A 20692-nucleotide genomic window follows, 5' to 3' on the forward strand; every position below is an offset into this window, starting at 1 on the left:
CCCAAGAGAAGTCGGCTTTCTAGCCTTGCGATCACAAGGAAAACACAGCTGTTTGAAATGCTTTATGGTGATTGACGACACCTTTGTCCTTCTCTGAAAAAAAAAGCCTAATGTGGAGCAGGGCTGAGAGTTGGGAAAATAAAATCACGTGGAGTCCACTAGAGATGTGATACAATGGAAAAGCTAAAAAATAATATACCAAGATCGGAGAAACAAAACAAGGACAGCAAAGAGAGGAGGGATGGATGAATTTGTTCAGGTCCCCCAAATTTCGTAGAAACCTACGCTTTCTAGTAAAATGATAGTCACTCCAGTATATATATGGCACCCCTCTTCACTCCAGAGTCCCCTGGAGAGAGGCAGCGTGGAGGCCAACTCGCCTCTGGCTACCTTCAGAAAAACATTTCCTACCAGAACTGTCAATGCTCATTGACAACAGACAAGTAAATGTTCACACTCCACAGCCATTGAGTGGGAAGTAGTTGGCCCTTCCCATTACTAGGAGCATGAAAACTGCCACCGACCTGTTGAACACTACTGTAAGGCAGGGCTTGGTGGGGGTAGGGAGGGCTTGCACCAAAGTACTTACATCTGTCATTCCGATCCTCTGGGCTAGATGAAGCTTCCCGATCCGAAATGAGGCCAGAGACAGCAAAAATCTTCTTCCCAGTATCATCAACCTTAAGTGAACCGGGGGAGCTAGATGGCAGCTGTGTCCCAAAGTCATATTCCTTGCCATCTGCATCTGAGAAGCGCAAGTGGGGAGACTCTGTGTCATGGCAGTTCTTAAGTCGTTTGGCTGGCGTAAAGGCTGACTGATAACTCTCCCGGTCCTCAGTGGAAGCGAAGGGACGGAAAGCCCCCACCCCACTATGATTCAGCATACTGATTGGGGTGCAATCTAGATTTGGGGGAGCAAACTGAGGGTGGAGGTGTAGTAAAGAAGGGGGAAAATCACGATTGGCAAAAGTGCCCGGCACCCCACCTTGCCGATGGTACATAGAGGCAAAGGTGTAGGAACCGTTGGTGAATGGAATATGCACGTCCTTGTCTACTGAGACAGGTACACCAAAGGGTCGTGGCTGCTGACAAGGGATGGAAGCATCGCGGCTGGCCTCAGCCGTGGACGCCAGGACCATCAGTGCTGGGGATGCCAGTGGGTTGGGGAGATAGGATGAGTTCTCCATCTTGAAGGCTGCCCGGTGTAAGTCCATCGGAGTCTCTTTCTATGGCTGGTGTCACACAAGAAGCAGTCTTCCCTGGGAGGGAGGCCAAGCGGCACCTTGGATCAAGGGCAGGGAATATTACTGGGGAATCATCCCCTTCTAAGACCTGTGGAAACAGCAAAGAGAAAAAAAGAAGGGGGAGGAAGGTCAGGGGGAGAAAAAAAAAGGGAAACCCCAAGTGATCGAAACACCATCCTTCTGGCTTACAGATGCTCGGGCAAGAGACACCACAGGCTTTAGGAGCCAGTGGGCAGCAGCATCAGACCATTTTCATTCAGGAAAATCAATAGACAACTTACTGTGATGTACGCGTAGCTGACTTTGGTCCCTACACGTTCCGGGTGAAATGCGCCTGAGCCCAGCAAAGGAAAAAAAAATCATAAAACCACCAAATACAATATTCCCTGAGCAAATGAGCTTTGGAAGGCCAAGTCGCCCAGTAGATTGGGTGGGGTCTATATTTTAAAGGGCTTCCCCCTGCATACACCACCCATGGCTGGCCTGATGTTCAAAGAGAGGTGAGGTTCTACCAAGACGACCCCCCTCCAAAAAAACACATCCTCTCTTCATCTCCCCTAACAATGCCCTGGTGCTGAAAAATTCTTAAATCAAGCACATCTAGACCATCTGTACGTGTTAGCTGTTACAAATTGTACATGTGGATAAATCACACACATTGGCACATACATAAACACACATCTTCATGTATCATCTAAGACTGTTTCCAGAAAGAAGTGCTATGTGAAGAAACAACAGCAATATTATTTTTGATGCACACCCCTTCTCTAATGATACAGGTTTTCTCTTTTCTGAGAAGGAACAAAACCTTCATCAATAAAATGCCTGGCATCTCTGACAATATTTAAAACCATAATGGGTGCCTTTGGCGTATGTTCTCTAGAAGCGGCTGTCTTCCAGGGGCAGCAAAGAGCGGATCGGTAATTTTAGTTACTAATGCACTTGCTCTTAAGTAGATTTGTAAACAGCCTTGAATTTGCCATTAACATTTGGAGCAAAATGTTAACAAAATTTCTGACTTATTTTGCTCAGCTTATTGGCCCAGTCAGAGTTGATGTCTGATAAAGGTCCCTGGAACAAATTGGAGTTCGGAGAGACTTCTTTCAATTTCCCTTTTAAATTTAGGCTATGCATTTCTATAGCCACTGATTCCATTTCAAAATTTATTTTGAGTAGGGGACTGAGGCATGGGTCGAGAAGGGCTATACGTCAGAAGTCAGAACAACATAAGACAAATACTAGAATTTATTAGCTTCAAAAATATACACTAGATAGAAACTTAATGAAACTCAAAGTATAAACCAAAAGCCACCATCTGCTACTACTTAAAACCTTTAAATTGAGAATCATGTCTCAAATAAGAATTTACCCCCTCCCCTAAGACACACACACACACACACACACACACACACACACACACACTTAAATAATGGAGTATCTTTGGTATTCCCTCAAATAGAGAAGCCTCAGTGAAACTGCAGATGAATCCCCTTGGCTTAATGCAGTGCAAAGAGAGTATTTCCTTCTCTCATCCTGTAGCAGACGTGTCAATGACTGTTATTAATTGGGAAGATGAGTGCACACCATCAGACTGCTTCCTCATTTGGCATCTCTCCTTATAGACATCATTGCTAAATTACCAGATTATGTATCTCACATTAACGGATTTTTCTCTCTTCCAAATTTTAAATAACTTTCCTGTCAAGTTATAGCAGTGCAGGGAATGATCTGCCAAGGATAGCCAGTTAGCCTGACGAGTCTGGTCTGGGAATCCTGTTCTTGGCTGTTTTCGAGTCAGATTAATGGTCACACAACATGGACGCTCTAAAAGTGGGTCTAGGGCTGTTCCAAGGGTTCTAAGCAGCTCTTCGTAACAGAAATAACTAACTACTTCTCTCTCAACAAGCAGTACTACATGAGGCAAGCAGGAGAAGAGGACGAACATAATACACTGGGGTGAGGGGACAAATGTTTTCCCCCCAAATAACCAATTGCCCAGAGAATTCACTTTCTATTTTTACTTCCTGGATCACCTCATTATGTTAAATGAGTTTCATAAATTAGTAATCTGGCGACAGCACCGGACACTTCAACAGAGCACGGTGAATCACTCAAACCTGGTTATTCATTTGAAACTTCATTATACTGAAAATAAATCAACAATATTTTTCCAGGCCACATCTCTTTTACTCCACTGTGTGGGCGTTGGTCTCTGTGGGGGAAGGAGGAGTGGTTTTTTTTCTTTTTCCTTTTCTTTCTTACCCCCTCCTCACATTAACAACTTGTATAGATGAGGCTTCAGCAGACCACAGTCATTATGAAAATCTATAGTTAATACACTCCCAATGTCAAAATGTCATGGGTTTAAACACAGAACCCAAAATAAGAAAACTAACTGACCCTCTTAATTAAAAAAATATGGATTGTAAGATAATCAGCTTGATGGAGCATTTGGGTGACTGTAAAGAACCAGGCAAAGGGAAAGTAAGTAACTGTTACTTTTCTGCCTCTATGCTGATTTTTTTTAATTTAGCACTTCGTGCAAATCCAGATTAAAATAACTCCAGCTATTGATCCGAGCAGTGGAATTGACATTAATTTTAGTTCACTTCTCACTTTGCAAAGGGATCAATAGGAAGTAATAACAGCTGACATCCCCGCTGAAAGGAGGAGAAAGAAGGGCTGAAGACAGAAATCGAAAAGCAACCAAATAAATCATCAGCTACTTTTCCACGGCATCAGACAAACTCCAAACAGATTGCAAAAAGTCTTTGTTGAATTAACTAAACAAGGAGGAGGGATCAATTCACGAAGCTAAATAAATTGTCTGGCAGGCAGTGAGGTTGGACGGAGGGACCAACAAATATTGAGTTTTAAAAATTTCAAATCCTTGACGTGATGGGTTTGGTTCAGGTCTGTATGCGTGGGAGTTTGTTTGTTTGTTAAATCACACACCCGACCCTGGTTTAAAGTGATTGCACAACGCCAGCTAACTGAATAATTAGTGAGATTACTAATTGCGTGGTTAAACATGCCAGAACCAAAACAAATGAAACGAAGAAGCTGGCGATCGGAACGTGAAAATGTCTGAAGCTGGGCTGATGCGCAGCGCTCCGCGCTCTCCGGCGCGAACTAGCCACTTTCGCACTGAAAAATCGAAAGCCAGAAAGAAAGTCTCAGAGAGTCGGCAATCTCCCACCCCAGCCTCTGACCATCCCTGTCCAGGGTCTGGGCTTCCTGACCCGCGCCGGGATCGGGATCGGCGTAGAAGGAAGCGGCGCTGCTGCCGCTGCTGGGAGCCAAACCCACTTGCAAATGACTGCCACAAAGAAAAGCTGCAAAGCCTCTTTCCCGGAGCCCTAGCTCTGAACGCCCACCAAACTACGACTCTGCTGGCAATTAAAACGCACACACAACACTCCCCTGCTTATTACAACAGGTGACATTTTTGTGGTCTCTGAACCGTTTCCAAAAGCCAGGAATTAAAATAATAGAACAAATTAAACGATATTTTTCCTTTGCATAAATAAACTTTTAAAAAATTAACAGGCAACTTAAAAAGCAAAGAACAATGGGAAATGGGGCCAGGGTAGTGGGGGGTTGTGAAGAACTCAGGAAAGAATTTTTTTTTTTTAAGTTCACAGACTTCTCCGCTTGAAGAGAATTCCCGCACACCAAATGCCCAGGGGGTATTTGGAAACACCGCTCTAACAGAAATTTTACCACCATATGCAAGAGCTCAGGAAGCATAAGCTTAACACGATTCCACCGGCTGGGGCCAACGCCTGCGATTCAGACGTGGCCGGGTATCGGTCCCAGATTTGGACCCCGACCCAGGCCCGGCTTGGCCAACGGGTGAGAATCCGAAACAGCCCGGTCTGTGGAAGAGTGCGGGGCTACGAGGCTGCCAGCTCAGTTGAGCGGGTGCAGAATTCAGCCGGTAGGAGTCTTAACCGGGGAAAACCAACTCTTTTAGGGAAAACGGAAGAAGAAGAGGTGAAGGCGAAACCTACAAAAACTTGGGGCCAACACGGAGCTGAGCCCACCACTCCCTGGCCAGACCTCTCCCTCCAGCTCTCGGCTGCCATTGCACAAAGAATACTTTAGGTCCCAACAACCTCTTCACGGAACAAGCTGCTTGTAACTTTGGGGAACGAGGGCGCCGGCCAGGGAAGAACGGACAAGTGCGAGGGGCCCTGGTCCACAGCCCGGCAAGGCCCGCGGGACAGGAGCTGGGGGCAGGCTGCCTTCGATCAAAGTGCAAGGACCTCGTGCCCCAGAACAACCCCGCCCCGCGGTCACCCGGGTCTCATCGCCGCGCGCCACCGCTTCGGCGGACAGCCACCGGGCTCATGGATTCTGGCGCTCCAGTAAATGCGGGGCAGCCAGGCCCTCCCGGTTCCGGGACTGCAGGCCTGGGGCGAGGGAGGGAGGGTTCTGCCTTTCGCGCCGCTGCCGTCCGGCCGCCACACACGACGCAGCTCGCAGAACAGGTGTGTGTCCCCGTTCGCTGGGCGCCCGGCTCCGGCCCCGTAGGTCACCAGCGGGGCGGCGCCGCCCAGTCCTCGGCCTTCCCCCACCTCGTCCCGGATCGCAGCGAGTGAACTCACGCCACTTCTGCCGGGTTTCCGCGGGCCAGGAGGGATGGGAACGGAAGACGCCCGCATCTCTTACTCGACGCTCTTTCTGCCTTCCCCCCAGGGCTCATTTTGCATTTTCGGCAAGAACCCCCGAGACCCGCAGAGAAGGAGGCCGGGCACCCCTGGTCGGTCTGCTCCCTCCAGCCTGCCCCGCGGCTTCCTCACTGCCCGCCCTTTTTTCTCTTTATTTTTCCTTTCTTTCCCCTTTGCCCCTCAAGCCGAGTCCAGAGCGGAGGCTAGAGGCGAGACATGGCTGGTGGGCACCGCGGGCAGAGAGCGCCAGAGTCCTCCCTCTCTGCTGCTCCCAGGGCAGGGAGGCGGCGCAGGCCACAGATCCCGGACGGCCCGGCCACGCCAGGCAGGGCTGGGCCCCACACTGAGCGCCCCCGCCCCAAGCACCCATCCGGTGCGACGCGCGCCCGGCTCGGGGCCCGGGCCCTGGCCCTCCGCTGGAGCCGCGGCCAGGGCCCAAAAAAGCAGCGCGTTCTGAACGGGAAACGAGAGCTCTTCCTCTGCCTCCCGGCAGCCGGAGTCCCCGCTCCTTCGGGGCTCCCGCGCGACCTCGCCGGCCTGGGTCCACCTGGGCCTCGAGCTCTTGGAGGGGCTCGTGGAGCAGAGGACGGACCGGGCATCCCCTCGGATAGTCTCACCACCGTGGGCGGCCTCGCCCGGGGGGCCACACGGAAGCTCTCCGCCCAAGTTTGTTGTGCCCTGGAAGAAAAGGCTTTCCCTTACAAAGCACAAAGGCGAAACGCCCAGGCCGAGCCCTGAAAAGCCCGAGGCTGGGGAGGGGGGCCGGCCGGAGGCTCAGGAGCGCGGTGGCGGGGCCCAGCTACGGGCGGAGAAGGTCGCTCCGTGGGGGCCGACGAGCACCGCGGTGGTGGCCGCAGGACTGCAGCGACCTGCGTGCTCGCTGAAAAGTTTTGTTCTCAAGTCGGAGGAAGAGAAATTGTTACTCAGTTTAAGGTAGGTCTAAAATAAAAATAAAACCTCAAAAAGAGCCACGCGCCGCTGTAAGGTTGTCCTCCCGCCCCGCTCCATAGAACCGCCGGGCGAGAGTCCCGACCCCGAAAATCCCGGGAGACCCCCCACGGGTCGGGTTGCTCTAAGGCCAGGCCGGTCCAGCCGGGCGGAGCAGGGAGTTTACCGGTTGCGTTTCGAACGGTCCACCTCAGTGCCAGCACCTGCCTCCTTCCTGCGCGCCGCGACTCCCCCCACCCCACCCCCACCTCCCTCCACGCCCTTCACACCCGCCCCCGCTGGGAAAAAGTGAGCCGAGCACCCGCGGGCCCGACGCTCCCAGCCGTGCGCGGGTACCCCACCGGGCTGGTTGTGTGCTGTGTGGGGGCGGTGGGGACCCTAGGATCTCTCCTTCTCCATCCTGCCCGCCGCCTCAGGCTCCCCACTGAGCACCGCCCGGGCCGGGCCCTGCCGGAAATCACCACGGGGTACATGGGGGAGCCCGGCGACTGGGCATTCTCCCCATCGACCCAAACAAAGTGCGAACGGGGCTTATTAAAAGATAGAGAAAAGAAGTCCTGCTCCCTTCCCTGGCTGTCCCCTCACCCTCCCTACTTGTTCAATTCCCGCGTCTGGTCCCTCCCCCTCACACCCCCCAAATAAAACACATTAAGGAAAACTCTAGACGGAAAGTTTGAGCGAGGCAGCGCGCACAGAGTGCGCAGGGCACCGGTGCCGGGAGGCACCGTCGCGAAGATCTGAGACGCGCCAGCCCAGGTCCCAGCCCCTGCCCCTGTCGGGGGGAGCCGCCCGAATCCCTAGGAAACGGACCCGGAAAGTTAGGTTCCCGAGCAACCCGCGGCTCTCACACCCACCCCTCTGTGTATGCGCACACACCCACACCCCATTCTGGTCTCCATACTTGCCGTAGAAATTCCTTGGGAGAACGGTCGCACTTTTCAGGACACGGAGGGAAGGAGGCGGTGAGTGTGGTGCATGAAAAGTCCCGGGTGCGCAGAGCCGGCGGAGGCAGCGGTGGCGGCGGCGGCGGCAGCGGCAGCAGCAGCAGTAGGCGGCTGGCCCCGGGTTTGTGTTCGCGAGCTGCCTGGGATTGCATGTACAGATCAAGAGACTCGGTTGGTGTGAGAGAAGGAGCAGTGCTGCCTCTCAGCGCTGGCTCTAATCAGTGAATGAGCCTCCACTCTCCCAGGGACTCGGAGACACACACACACACACACACACACACACACACGCACGCACACACACGCACACATTCTCTCACACTCACACACATACAGGCACTCTGAGCACTGAATACATTAGGGCACTAAGGGACTCTGGGAAATGGAGTCCAGACCCAGGGCACTCCTGGAGAACAGACCTGCTGGCCCTCAAGAAAGAGCTCGAAAGTCTTGGGGTCGCCGGACATTGTGGAAACTGAAGAGAGCTGTTGCTTTTGTTCACATTTCCCCCTCATCCTGCCCCGAGAGACCTCAATGAATGGTTTGGTGCTCTTCTTCCTTTCTTGAACCAAAAGTGACCAAGAATAAGTGGGTAAATCTTTAACGCTGACACCCACTGCAGCTAAATGATCCCCAAATCCTGGGTCCCTCATAAACTCTGCTTTTCCAGAAAAATCTTACCTACTGCTTTGCTCCTGGAATGCTTCTCAGGGTCTTTGCCTATAATAATAAGATAACAAATGAATACAAATAAAACTGCAACTTTTAGAGATGGTGGAGAGGGCCTAGTTCAGCACCCAGAATCAAAAATGGAAAATTTTATCGGTATTTATATTACAGTTTTTTTCCAATCATTTTATATCATTTTTTAAATATGAAGGACAGAAAGATAAATAGGGGGAAATGGATGGAGAACTAACATTCCCTGAGTGCCTTCTAAGAGCCAGGTTACGGGACTAAATGTCTTTACATAACCTCATTTAATCCTTAGATTAATTCTGGAGATAACAATGTCATTATTTTATATATAAAATAGGAAACTGAGGTTGAAAGCATTTTACAGTTTGCCCATGGAACATGGTTAACAAGTCCAGGATAAGAGGTAGTCCTAGCTCTGAAAGCAAAGCCCAACCAAAGTCTAATCCTGGTTTAAAAAAATCATTCCTTTGTTTGTGGCTCAGTTTCTGAAACCTCAGATTTCTCATCTGAAAAAAAAAAAGTAGGGGGGGCAGGTAGGGTACATACTGATAATCCACTCAAGCAAAGAATCACATGGGGTTACAAACTGTCTCTCTAAAAACACAGACCCCTCAAAAGTCTCATTCTTGCTACTTTTCCATGGTCATTTTTTATGTTTAACATTAAGGCAGCATCTAAATGTCATGTGTGTTTAGGTGTACATGTGTGGCTTGTATTTCAAAATTTTAATTAGCAACTCTATAACGGTTGGTTTGATCAACCTAGAGTTCTATGGTTATGACTATTTCTCTATCTGTAATTCATGGGATTAGGGTTGTTTGTTTAGGAACCTCTAAATCTTAATCTACAGTTAGTCATTCATTCACAGCAGCATTTATTGTATTAAGTGCTATTCTTCCCATTTAGATTATTCTTTCCTGCTGGATTGTAAGCTTCCTGAGGGCAAGAACCATTTTTGTTTTATTCAACATTATATCCTCAGTATCTAACAGTGGCAGTCTCTTAGTTGAATGAATAAATGAAGATAGAGAAGTAAAACGAACAAACAAAATTTCTGTCCCCACAGAGCTCACCATCTGGTAGAGGAGACTAGAGGTAGAAAACAATTCAATGCCTGCTATAATTAGGATGACCATGTCATTTATTGGTCTGAGGCAGGTCTGATAGTGAAAAGGGGCACTATTAATAATTATGCTGAGATAGGTGGTATGAACAGAGACCATCCTGAGCCAAGCAGGTTGAATGGTCACCCCAGTTATATGAGGTGTTTCATCCATTCATTTAACAAGCATTTGTTGAGAATTCTCTTGTGTGATATGTTCAAGGAACTATATAAGTCACTTGATTTCCTTAGAACTTGAAGTATGAGGCATTGAGCAGCAAGAGATAATCAGGACAAGTGGGGCAGATCACAAAAGACTATGTGTACTAAGTTAAGGAAAGTGGACTTCATCCTAAAGCTGATGAGAAACTCATAGAGGGTTTTTCAGGGATGTGACATGGTAAGATTTCTCTTAAAAAGAGCACTAGTTAGTTACTGGATGAGCACGGTGGAGGTTAGACAAGAGGCAAGAAGACCAATTAAGAAGTTTATTACAGGTAATTCAGTTGGGATCTAGTAGGGCCTGAACCAAGTGACTGAAGCAGTGAATGGAGAAGAGGGAACGTATTACAGTGAGATCTAAAAGGTGGAATCGAAAGGATTTAGGGGCACCTGGCTGGCTCAGTCAGTAGAACATGCAACTCTTGATCTTGGTGGTGTAAGTTTGAGCCCCACATTGGGTATAGAGATTATGAAAGAAAGAAAGAAAGAAAGAAAGAAAGAAAGAAAGAAAGAAAGAAAGAAAACAGGATTTAGCCACTTTCTATGGTAGATATAGCAGAAGGAAGAACTTACAGATATACAAAATAGGATTTTATTATTTTTAGGAAGATGCTATCAGTACTTTAATGTTCATTAGTAGTAAAAGGCTTCCTCAGATCAGCTTCTAGAGTTCTCATAAATCCAGTGGACATTCTCACAGGTAGATGACATAGATAAAAAGCCCAATGTCAATCATCAAGCCAACCATTTTTTAACTGCTACCATATTCAATGCTCTGCACTATGATGTAAGTACTAAATAATTAGATGGAATAATGAAAAAATTTAGTGCACAAAATCATAGCAAAATTATATAATGCAATATTGAATATGTAATACCTCACTAATTCACAGGTCATTGTCCAGCAACCTCAGCTATCCAAAACACAATGGACCAGGAAATAAGCAAAAAGGGTCCCAGAATAGCCAAAATAAACATTACAAAGTCCTTGTACTAAAGTTAACACATTTTACCCCTAGGAGAATTCCTCAAGCCTTCACTCAGAGCCGATTTACTCTTTCTTAGGTACAATTCTAATAAGCTTGATTATTTGGCTTTCCCATTCACAGCTGATTAAGATTGTCAAATTAAAAGGGGGCAGCCATTAAAAAGGATGAGATAGACTTGGATATACTGACATGCAAAGATACCTATTGTATGTTGTCGAGTGGGAAGAAAAGCAAGTCATATAACAGCGTACAATAAGACTGGATCTTTGTATGTCCCCGAGTATACACACATATTGACAGAAATGGCCTGTAGGGACCTACATTAAACTGCCAACAATGGTTATGCCAGAGAGTGGGAGTGTGGATGTGGGTGAGTGCTGGGGTGGGGGGGAAGGGGGGAGCCAGAAATGAAGAAGGGACTTTTTACTTCAAATGCTTCTGTTTGTTTCTGTTTCAGTGACCATATATTAGTTTTGTAATTTTAATATCCATTAAAAAGCATATAAAAAGAGCAAAGGGCAATGTGGTTAGAGCAAGCATGCTCACAGCCAGAAGTGGTGACCAATATAAAAGAAGCAAGCACAAGAACTCAAAAACCAGAAGGGAATGGAGTTCTACGGTGTGGAGGCAAAACGCCCTATCCCATCAGTGGCCCCAGAGGATGTCACAAATTCCAAACCAGCATAACCCTAATGCTTTCAGGGGTAGTCATCAGGGAACACATTATGCTTAGTATATTTTACTTATGAGAGCAAGCAAGTATGTAAAAACTTAGAAAAATAAATTCCCACCAAAAGCAGATTCTAATACCTTAGGAAGTAAATTTCAGTTGTCTGGAAAATATACTTTCATGGAACACATCATTCCCTGAAAATGAGAAGTAAAGGAGATATTACTTTAAGTAAGAGCAGAGGTGATGCAGAATAAGGAATGGTCCATAAATACAACATTTAACAGACATTTATTGTGCCAGATACTAAGGACACAAAGATAAATTTTAAAATAGTCCATCCCTGCCCTAGAGAAGCTTACAGTTCAGCAGCAGAGACAGATGCAGAAGCAGATAGTGGGCGGTGCTGTACAATGTGAGCAGTACTGTAATGGAAATTCTGAGTAAACGGTGGTGGGAACACAAAAGAGGGAGGTGCTAACTCTGCCTGGAGCTACCAGGAAAGGAGGCAGAGACAGGAGTGGGTGTTCAAAAAAATAACTATTATATGGGATGACATTGAAATTATATTAAGAATAACTATTATGGGGGCTACCTGGGGGGCTCAGTCAGTTAAGCATCCGACTTTGGCTCAGGTCATGATCTTGCAGTTTGTGAGTTCGAGCCCCGCAATCCAGCTCTGCACTGACAGTGCAGACCCTGCTTGGGATTCTTTGTCTCTCCCTCTTTTCTCTGCCTCTCCTCCCCACCCTCTCAAAATAAATAAACTTACAACAACAACAAAAAAGAATGACTATTATAGGTTGACATTTAAGTTGGGCTTTGAAGCATGAAATTGCCTAGGGAGAAAAGTAGGATGAGGGAACAGCATATGCTAAGGCACAGAGACATGAAAGTTCCTGGCACATTCAGATAGTACATTTCAAACTTTCCACAAGAAAGGGGTGATGGTGGAGGGTGGTGTCTAAGGGCAAGCCTGAAATGGCTTGCCACTAGCTTGGAATTTATGTATCTTGTTTTATCTTGAAAAAATTCATGGGAATTTTGCCTTCAACCCACAAATATATTATGTTTGAATATAAAACAATGTTCTCAATTATTTATCAGCTGATAAAACTGATGCTCCAGAAAAATGCACCACATTTATCCAGTACTTTCTCATATCCCATGTGTAACACTAAATAACTCAGGGGTTCTTGTTTCTAATTTGAAAAACAAAGGTATAGAAGATAAAAGGGTGCATTGGAAAAGTAGATCAATGGATTGTGAAGGGTTTTGTTTGTCTGTTATGGATACGGATGATCTAATATGTAGACAACTTGTATTCATACTTCAAGACCCTGCTTAGGCCTTAGACTTCTCTCTTAGGCTCAACCAGTCCTCTCTTTTCCTCAACCACTGTTGTCCTAGCATCCAATGCATTTATCTATCCACTTACCACATTGTGCTGGAATTATTGATTAAGTTTGCAGGCACCTCCACTAGACTAAGATCTGCTTAAAAGCAGTTGTTTTGCATAGGACTTAGCACAACAGATACTAGTATCTGTTAGAAGATTGAATTGATTTAAATCTGAGCACAAGATTCAGGAAGCACTACCCGACTTCCCAAGATAAGACAGGTGCTCCTCTATATACTCCCACAGCATTGTGTGCTTACCCTGTCAAAGCTAGTATGAAACTATGAAACTGTATGAACTGTCTGCTTACTTGGTCTAGGCTATAAGCTTCTTGAAGAAGAACTGTTTGCTTACCATTGCATCCCAAATACTTAACAACACAGTAGGTGATTGATGATTATATAGAATGAATGAATGAGTAGCCATTAAAAATTCTCCTGACAGGGGCACCTGGGTGACTCAGTTGGTTAAGCGTCCAACTCTTTTGGACTCTTGATTTCAGCTGAGGTCATGATCTCATGGTTCATGAGTTTGAGCCCCATGGGCTGATGGTGCAGAGCCTGCTTAGCCTCTCTCCCTCTCTCTGCCCCTCCCCCCCCAAATAAAATAAATAAACTTTTAAAAAAATTCTCGACAGGAATGACATGATCAGATCAAGGTTTAGAAAAATAACTTTGGAGGCAATTTTAAATGCAGGCTGGATAGGGATAAGACTGGAGACAAAGATATTAGGAAAAAAATTGAAAAAGAAATAGGACATACTGGTAAAAGACTGTCCTTTCTTAATAAATGTCTTTCTAATTGGCTAATTTGATTAGATGTTTATATGTATTTTACAAGGCTGACCTCTTTAGTCTGTTAGGATTCCCTAAGGGAAGATATTCAGTTACCTCATTTAGGAAGCCTTCCCTGACCCCAACCCCCACCAAGTTGGTGCCTTCATGTACATCTGGAGGTCATTGAGGGCAGTGACTACATCTTATTCATCTTAGTATCTCCAATGTCTAGGACATGCCTGCTCAATAAATGTTTGCTGAATGAATGAACACATAAATTGATCTATTAGTATACTGTACTCAAGCTCTGACCAAGACACAGAGGACCTAATGATCCCTAGTGTGCAGGTTTCTGGATACAGGAAACAGAACAAATAAAACAAGACTAGATACGGAGGTACACCTATTCCACAGGTAACACAGGGTAAATTTCTCTCTCTGACCCCTCCATCCTCATTCTGAAGAATAACTCTCATTGAGTGAAAATCAATAAAAGTCATTTTAAGGGAAGTAGGTTTAGAAAAAGGCTCTGAAGAAGGAGAAAGGAGGAGGGGAACTTCAAGTTCAACCAATTTGGACTTTTTTTTTATGAGAACTTGTAAGCTGCAAAAAAACCTTGACAAAATAAAAAGCCTGCTTTTCTACAGTCCCTTTCAAAAAGAACCCCCTCCCAATATACACATACACATACAAACCAATAATCTTTTTGAGATTCCCAGTTTTGTAACCAAAAAATAAAAATTAAATCTACAGCAGAAATAGTAATAAATCCTCCATTTCTCAGATTGACATCATCAAGAAACTTTCTGAAGTAGTTGCAGACAGTTCTCAGAGACATTCAACCAATATCAATGATTAGATTGACCCAGAAATCCCATTTCATCTCATTAGCAACAAAAACTGACTACAAACTATATGGACAAGGTATTAGGAAGAAGTTTTAAAAGATGTCAAGAAAAAAAGGAAAGAAAGAAAGAAAGAAAGAAAGAAAGAAAGAAAGAAAGAAAAGAAAGAAAGAAAAAAAGAAAGAAAGAGGAAGAAGGGAAGGAAGGAGCAAAGAAAGAAAGGAAAAAGAAAAAAAAGAACATAAGATGCACTTCCTACTTCCTAAGAAGTTTGTGGAATTGTGGTGTTAAGTCATAACTATAAGAAAATTCTAAGAAAGGTTAAATATTCTTAACTACAGTGCAGAAAAGACTCATCAAATGAGTAACACAGGCAAACCGCTGTAGAATTTCAAAGCACCGAGAAACCACCAGGATTTGAGGTGTCCTGAAGTGTTTTGGGAGAAAGTAGGATTTAAGTAGGGCATTAGAGGAGATAGGATTTGAATCTTGATGAATGGGAAATATCACAAGAATAAAGCATGTCGGGGAACATTTTATTCATAACGGCACACGAAGAGTGTCTATAGTGGTAAGAGTTAAAATCTGAGATGGACTTGGGGCACCTGGGTGGCTCAGTCAGTTACGTGTCTGACTTCAGCTCAGGTCATGATCTCACAGTCTGTGGGTTCAAGCCCCGTTTCAGGCTCTGTGCTCAGAGCCTGGAGCTTGCTTCAGATTCTGTGTCTCCCTCTCTCTCTGCCCCTCCCCGACTCATGCTCTGTCTCTGTCTCTCTCAAAAATAAATAAACATTAAAAAAAAATCTGAGATGGACCTACAGCACCATAGTTAAGAACAACTGAAGGCATATTTGGGTATGAATCCTGTTTCTACCACTTAATGGTTGAGTGGCCTTGTCATATTTATCCTCTCTGAAGCTGTTTCCACCATATTAAAATGGAGACAGTATTAATTACACCTACCTCATAAAGACAGTACAAAAGTAAAATGAAAGTTACTCTCCAGAGTTCTTGACAAATAAGTGCTCAGTAGGTGACAGTTCCATGATCTCCCCTTAGAGTCTGAGTTTGTGGCCTGAAACTTCTAGGGATTGAAAAATTTTTTTAACTAAAAGTATAGAACAAAACAAATCTGTATAGAACAGATAGGCAGCTTTTTACTTTCAATTCATCCAATATAGCAGTGTTTTCCTTCTGAAAGGCGCTCTTTCCAAAAATACTCTTTAAAAAAAAAAACCAAAACTTTTTTTTAACATTTATTTATTTTTGAGAGACAGAGACAGAGTGTGAGCAGGAGAGGGGCAGACACAGGTCTGAAGCAGGCTCCAGGCTCTGAGCTGTCAGCACAGAGCCTGATTGTGGGGCTTGAACTCACAGACCGCGAGGTCATGACCTGAGCCGAAGTTGGACGCTTAACCAACTGAGCCACCCAAGCACTCCCCAAAAATACTCTTAATCCCGCTCACCTCCACTATCATCTCCATGCTTTTTTAGACAACAGAATGCTTCTGGACGAAAAGAAGAAACTGTGTGATTTCAGATTTGTGTTACTTGCATTTATTCATTGATTTAATAAATATTTATTGAGTACCTGTTCTTGAAAGATGAAAAGCCATCAAGGGGAAACTACTTCACTTCCTACCTCCTACTTGCACCTGTAATTCCCTTTCCTTGTTCTCTCCTGTTGCAGAGAGGGAAGAAGAGCCCCTCCTCCTTTTTTTTTTTTTAAGTTCATTTATTTATTTTGAGAGAGAGAGAGAGCATGCACACTGAAGGGGCAGAGAGAGAGGGAGACAGAGAATCACAAGCAGGGTCTGCACCATCAATGTGCAGCCCAGTGCGGGGTTCGAACTCACCAACCATGAGATCATGACCAGGGCTGAAATTGAGTTGGATGCCTAACCGACTGAGCCACTAAGGCTCCCTGCCCCTCCTCTTTTTAAAGACTGGACTCTCCACCTGTGCTTTGGAGCCCTGGCTTTCACTGGGGGTCTTTGCACTAGTATTGTCTCTTTCCTGTTTCCAACCTCTTCCTCTTTAATGGTTCCTTTCTATTCAACATTTAAACATACTCAAGTATCTCTCATTAAAAGAAAAAAAGGGGGTTGCTGGGTGGCTCAGTCGGTTAAGCATCCGACTTCAGCTCAGGACATGATCGCACAGTTAATGAGTTCAAGCCGCGCATCGGGCTCTATGCTGACAGTTCAGAGCCTGGAGGCTGCTGTTCTGTGTCTCCCTCTCTCTCTGCCCCCTGCCTTGCTCACATTCTGTCTCTGTCTCTCAAAAAGTGAATAAACATAAAAAAAAAAAAAGATAAATCCTCCTTAGTCCTTCATCTACATCCTTTTCCAGCTCTTATGCTCTTTCTCCCTCCCCTCCTTCCCAAACTTGTGGAAAGGGTTACCCACAGACTCTGCCTTTATTTTATTACCTACCTCTTACTCCTCAACCCCATCAAGCTAGAATTTGTGCCTGCCATTCTTCAAAAAACTGCCTCAGTAAGATCATCAATTTTTATTTCTCATTTTACTTGACCATTCCCTGTTTGAAATGCTTTCTTCCTCTAACTTCTGTGATATCACACATTTCTGATTTTCTTCTTTCTTCTCTCGATGTTCCTTTTTGACCATCTTTGACAAATCTTCCTTTGTGTGACCACTGAATGTTTTTCCCATTCTGTTCTAATGCACAGGTCTCTTCCTACTTTGGCTTTTTCCTAAGGTAAATGGATCCATTCCCACAGCTTTATGACCATTGATATACCTGCAACTCACAAATCTATAGCTCCAGACCCACATATCCAACCGCCTACATAAGCCCTCTACCTGAGTGTTTCACTAGCACCTCACTTAGCATCTTCATTCCCACACCTGGTCCTCTGTGTTTCTCAACTCAGTAAATGATAGTATCAGCTGCTTTGAGTGTCATCCCCGACCATTCCTTCTTCACCATTCATTACAAATTAATTACTAATTTTGTCGTTATACTTTCTAGATATTCTGAAAACCATCTTTTTCTCCATTTTTACCATCTCTTATCTAAGCCACTGCAACAGCTCCTTTTAAAAAGGGCAAATCTGTTTATATCACTGTCAATGCTTATATTATGGCTGTCCCAAAGATAAAGTCAAAATCCTTAACATGGTCTCTAAGGTCTTATACGTTCTCACCCCTCCCTGCCTGTGCTTCCACCTTCATTCTATGTGCCCTTCCCCACTTCTATCTCCTCTGCAGACATGCTAGGCTCCCATCAGTGCTTCAATGCATCATACTCTCTCCTCTTCCACACCTTTCTCTTTTCCCCTCTCCTATCAATCTCTACCCTTCACCTAACTACCCCTATTCATCTTTTCAGGTTTCAGCTTACCTGAAAGCAGAGTTGGTTAGTTCTCCCTTTATACATTCATATTATGCCCATTCTTCTCCTTTCTAACATTTCTCACTTTTATACAAGAGGACAGGGGCCATACCCAGCATGCTTATCAATGTATTCCTAGTGCATAGCATAGTGTCTAGCAAATTTAGGTAATAAAATATATATTAGTTCATTCACATAGTAAGTGGCAGGTTGGCTTCACCTTTATTTTCTGCAAAGTCTTCCTTGAATCAGTCAAGCATATTTGATAACTTCCATGTTAATATCACCACTATACCAAGATACTATCTATCTTATTTCTCTTTGTATCCCTAGCACTTCACTTGGTGTCTGGAACAAAGTGCATGCTCAATATAGGCTTACAGATTTGAACTAGCAGGGACACCTGGGTGGCTCAGTTGATTAAGCATCCGACTCTTGGTTTCAGCTCAGGTGATGATCTCACAGTTTCGTGAGTTCGAGCCCCACGTTGGGCTCTGCCTGGGGAGTGCAGAGCCTGCTTGGGATTCTCTCTCTTTCTCTCTCTCTCTCTGCCCCTCCCCCACTCACACTGTCTGTCTCTCTCAGAATAAATAAATAAACTTAAAAAAATTGAACTAATTAACTTTGTCGAGTGGCTGGATATGAGCTCTGAAGGAATATAGAAAGTCAAAAATAAACTCTGAAGTATAGACTAGCTTTTAACAGAAATAGAAAAGTTAGTAAAGGAGGGTGGTTTAGAAAGTAAATACATGCAGTTCTGATAGCAGTAGTGACAGAGGGAAGATTTATACAGGTCAGTAAAGCAATGAAGTCCTGAAATGGCAACATGAAGATAATTCCCAGGGTAGGAAGCAGTCTTCTATAGCCAGGAGAGGGTTAATGTGTTTACACCTATTGTCCTAGCATAATAATTGATGGGGCTGCCCCCTTGTACTCTCAAAAGTGTCCAAGTAAATCAGGGGTGCTTGGCTGGCTTAGTTGGTAGAGCATGCAACTCTCAATCTTGGGGTCTTGAATTCAACCCCCATGTTAAAAAAAAAAGTGTCTAAATAAATTATATGACCAGCCTACCAGAAGACCACATGAATTTGGAGAAGTTAAGTGAGTTAAGGGCAAGAAAATTTAGGACAAGAGCACAGCAAGCAATTAGAATGATTTCAAGTTGCAGATAGTGAAGGAATGTACTGAACTGAATGACATTTTATAAAGAGCTATGAAATGAACCACCTAGCCACTTTTAGATGAGCGATGTCACAAAAACCCTGATTGGTAGGCATTTTCATCCATATTTTATAGACAAAATAATTTAAGCTTAGATTAAATAACCCACTCAAAAAGTTAGCTAAAACATAGCTTAAAAAGTAAGACATAGCACCTTTTTCTCACTCCTGTCCATCTTGGTGGCTACACTTGGTTGGGGCCAGCCTGCACCTAAGGTGGGAAGATGGTGGCTGCAATGAAGATGAAAAAGCTGCTGTAGTCAATCTACTCTGGGCTCCAACTCATTATGAAAAGGGGAAAGTGGGGGCACCTGGGTGGCTCAATCAGTTAAGCCTCCAACTTCAGCTCAGGTCATGATCTCATGGTTCATGAGTTTGAGCCCCCGTGTCGGGCTCTGTGCTGACGACTCAGAACCTGGAGCCTGCTTCAGATTCTGGGTCTCCCTCTCTCTCTGCCCCTCCCTGCCTCAAAAATAAACATTTAAAAAAATTTTTAAAAAAAGAAAGAAAGAAAAGGGGAAAGTACCAAGCGGACTTGGAAAATGATCAGACATGGCAAAGCGAAACTGGTCATCCTGACCAACAACTGCCCAGCCTTGAAGAAACCTGAAATAGAGTATTATGTCACGTTAGCCAAAACTGGTGTCTATCACTACAGGGGCAATAGTATTGAATTGGGCGTAGAACGTGGAAAATACTGTGGAGTATGCACACTGGCTATCATTGATCCAGGTGATTCTGATATCATTAGAAGCATGCCAGAACAGACTGGTGAAAAGTAAAACATGCAAAATTTTTCATTAATAAAATTGATCAGAGCTTGTTTAAAAAAAAATAAGTAAAACATAGCTAGAAAGCAAAACTAACTAAATATAAACAAATAATTGAAAAAAGAAATCAAAGGGCGAAATATCTGGAAGTCATGAGAGGTCCCTTCTCTGATACTTTGGAAGCACTCTGAGTAGGAAGGGAGAAATAAGGCATCGATATGATGCCATCCCCATAAGGGAGGGCAACCACTACTATCAAGATCCCTCACTGTAACTTGCAAAATCAGTGCTCGCTATTTTCTGGAGTTGTGAGCTTCACTGAAAGCCACCCTTCGTTTCCCAAGAGAGAAGTAATTCCAGGAAGTAACTTCAATGAAATGGAAAACGGACACTTCTACACTGGGACACACCTGGCTTCAAACAAGCTTGTAGGTGAACAAAAATCATATATTCCGGGGCAAAGAAAGTTAATCTTGGCTAAAATGAATGTCAGATAAGACAGCATTGCAATGAAAGCAAAAGCAAGAAAGGGATAACCTAAGGAGTGCCTGGAAATTTCTGTTTAGAAGAGAAAATAACTCCGAAAGTCAAATCAAAGCTAAGCAATGGAGTGATGCCATGGAGGCATGTGCAGAAAAGGTAAGACAAAGGAATACAAACATTTCATGAGAATGACTTAAAGGTTCTAAGTTAGAAAAAGAGTTGACAGTTGTGATGATTCCTTCAAAGTGAGTGAAAATTGCATTTTAGCAGTAAATATCCTTCAATCTTTCCCAAGAGCTAAATAAGGTGTTCTTTACTATGTAATAACAGGAGTTTCACTTTTTACTGCCTCTC

General features: G+C 44.6%; 1 protein-coding gene, 1 long non-coding RNA gene and 1 pseudogene across 3 annotated transcripts in view; 1 reads left to right on the top strand and 2 right to left on the bottom strand.

Moving 5' to 3' along the window:
- The window catches only part of RNF220 (ring finger protein 220), a 224732-nt gene extending 223503 nt beyond the window's left edge, over positions 1-1229 (bottom strand). For both annotated transcript variants that reach the window (XM_047873550.1, XM_047873549.1), the window contains exon 1: positions 590-1229. In XM_047873550.1, the coding sequence (XP_047729506.1) occupies positions 590-1214 (625 nt within the window). In that variant the 5' untranslated portion in view covers positions 1215-1229. The remainder of the gene's footprint in view (positions 1-589) is intronic.
- A 6552-nt stretch (positions 1230-7781) lies between these two features.
- On the bottom strand, positions 7782-11682 carry LOC125173898 (uncharacterized). The gene is made up of 4 exons (XR_007155182.1): positions 11629-11682; positions 8488-8526; positions 8226-8368; positions 7782-7949 (listed from the first exon to the last, which is right to left on the bottom strand). It is a non-coding gene; the product is annotated as an uncharacterized LOC125173898 (long non-coding RNA).
- Positions 11683-19309: 7627 nt separating this feature from the next.
- Positions 19310-19867, top strand: LOC125173896 (60S ribosomal protein L30-like; annotated as a pseudogene).
- The last annotated feature ends 825 nt before the right edge of the window (positions 19868-20692 follow it).

Source organism: Prionailurus viverrinus, chromosome C1 (assembly GCF_022837055.1).
Source record: "Prionailurus viverrinus isolate Anna chromosome C1, UM_Priviv_1.0, whole genome shotgun sequence".
Taxonomy (NCBI): Eukaryota; Metazoa; Chordata; class Mammalia; order Carnivora; family Felidae; genus Prionailurus; species Prionailurus viverrinus.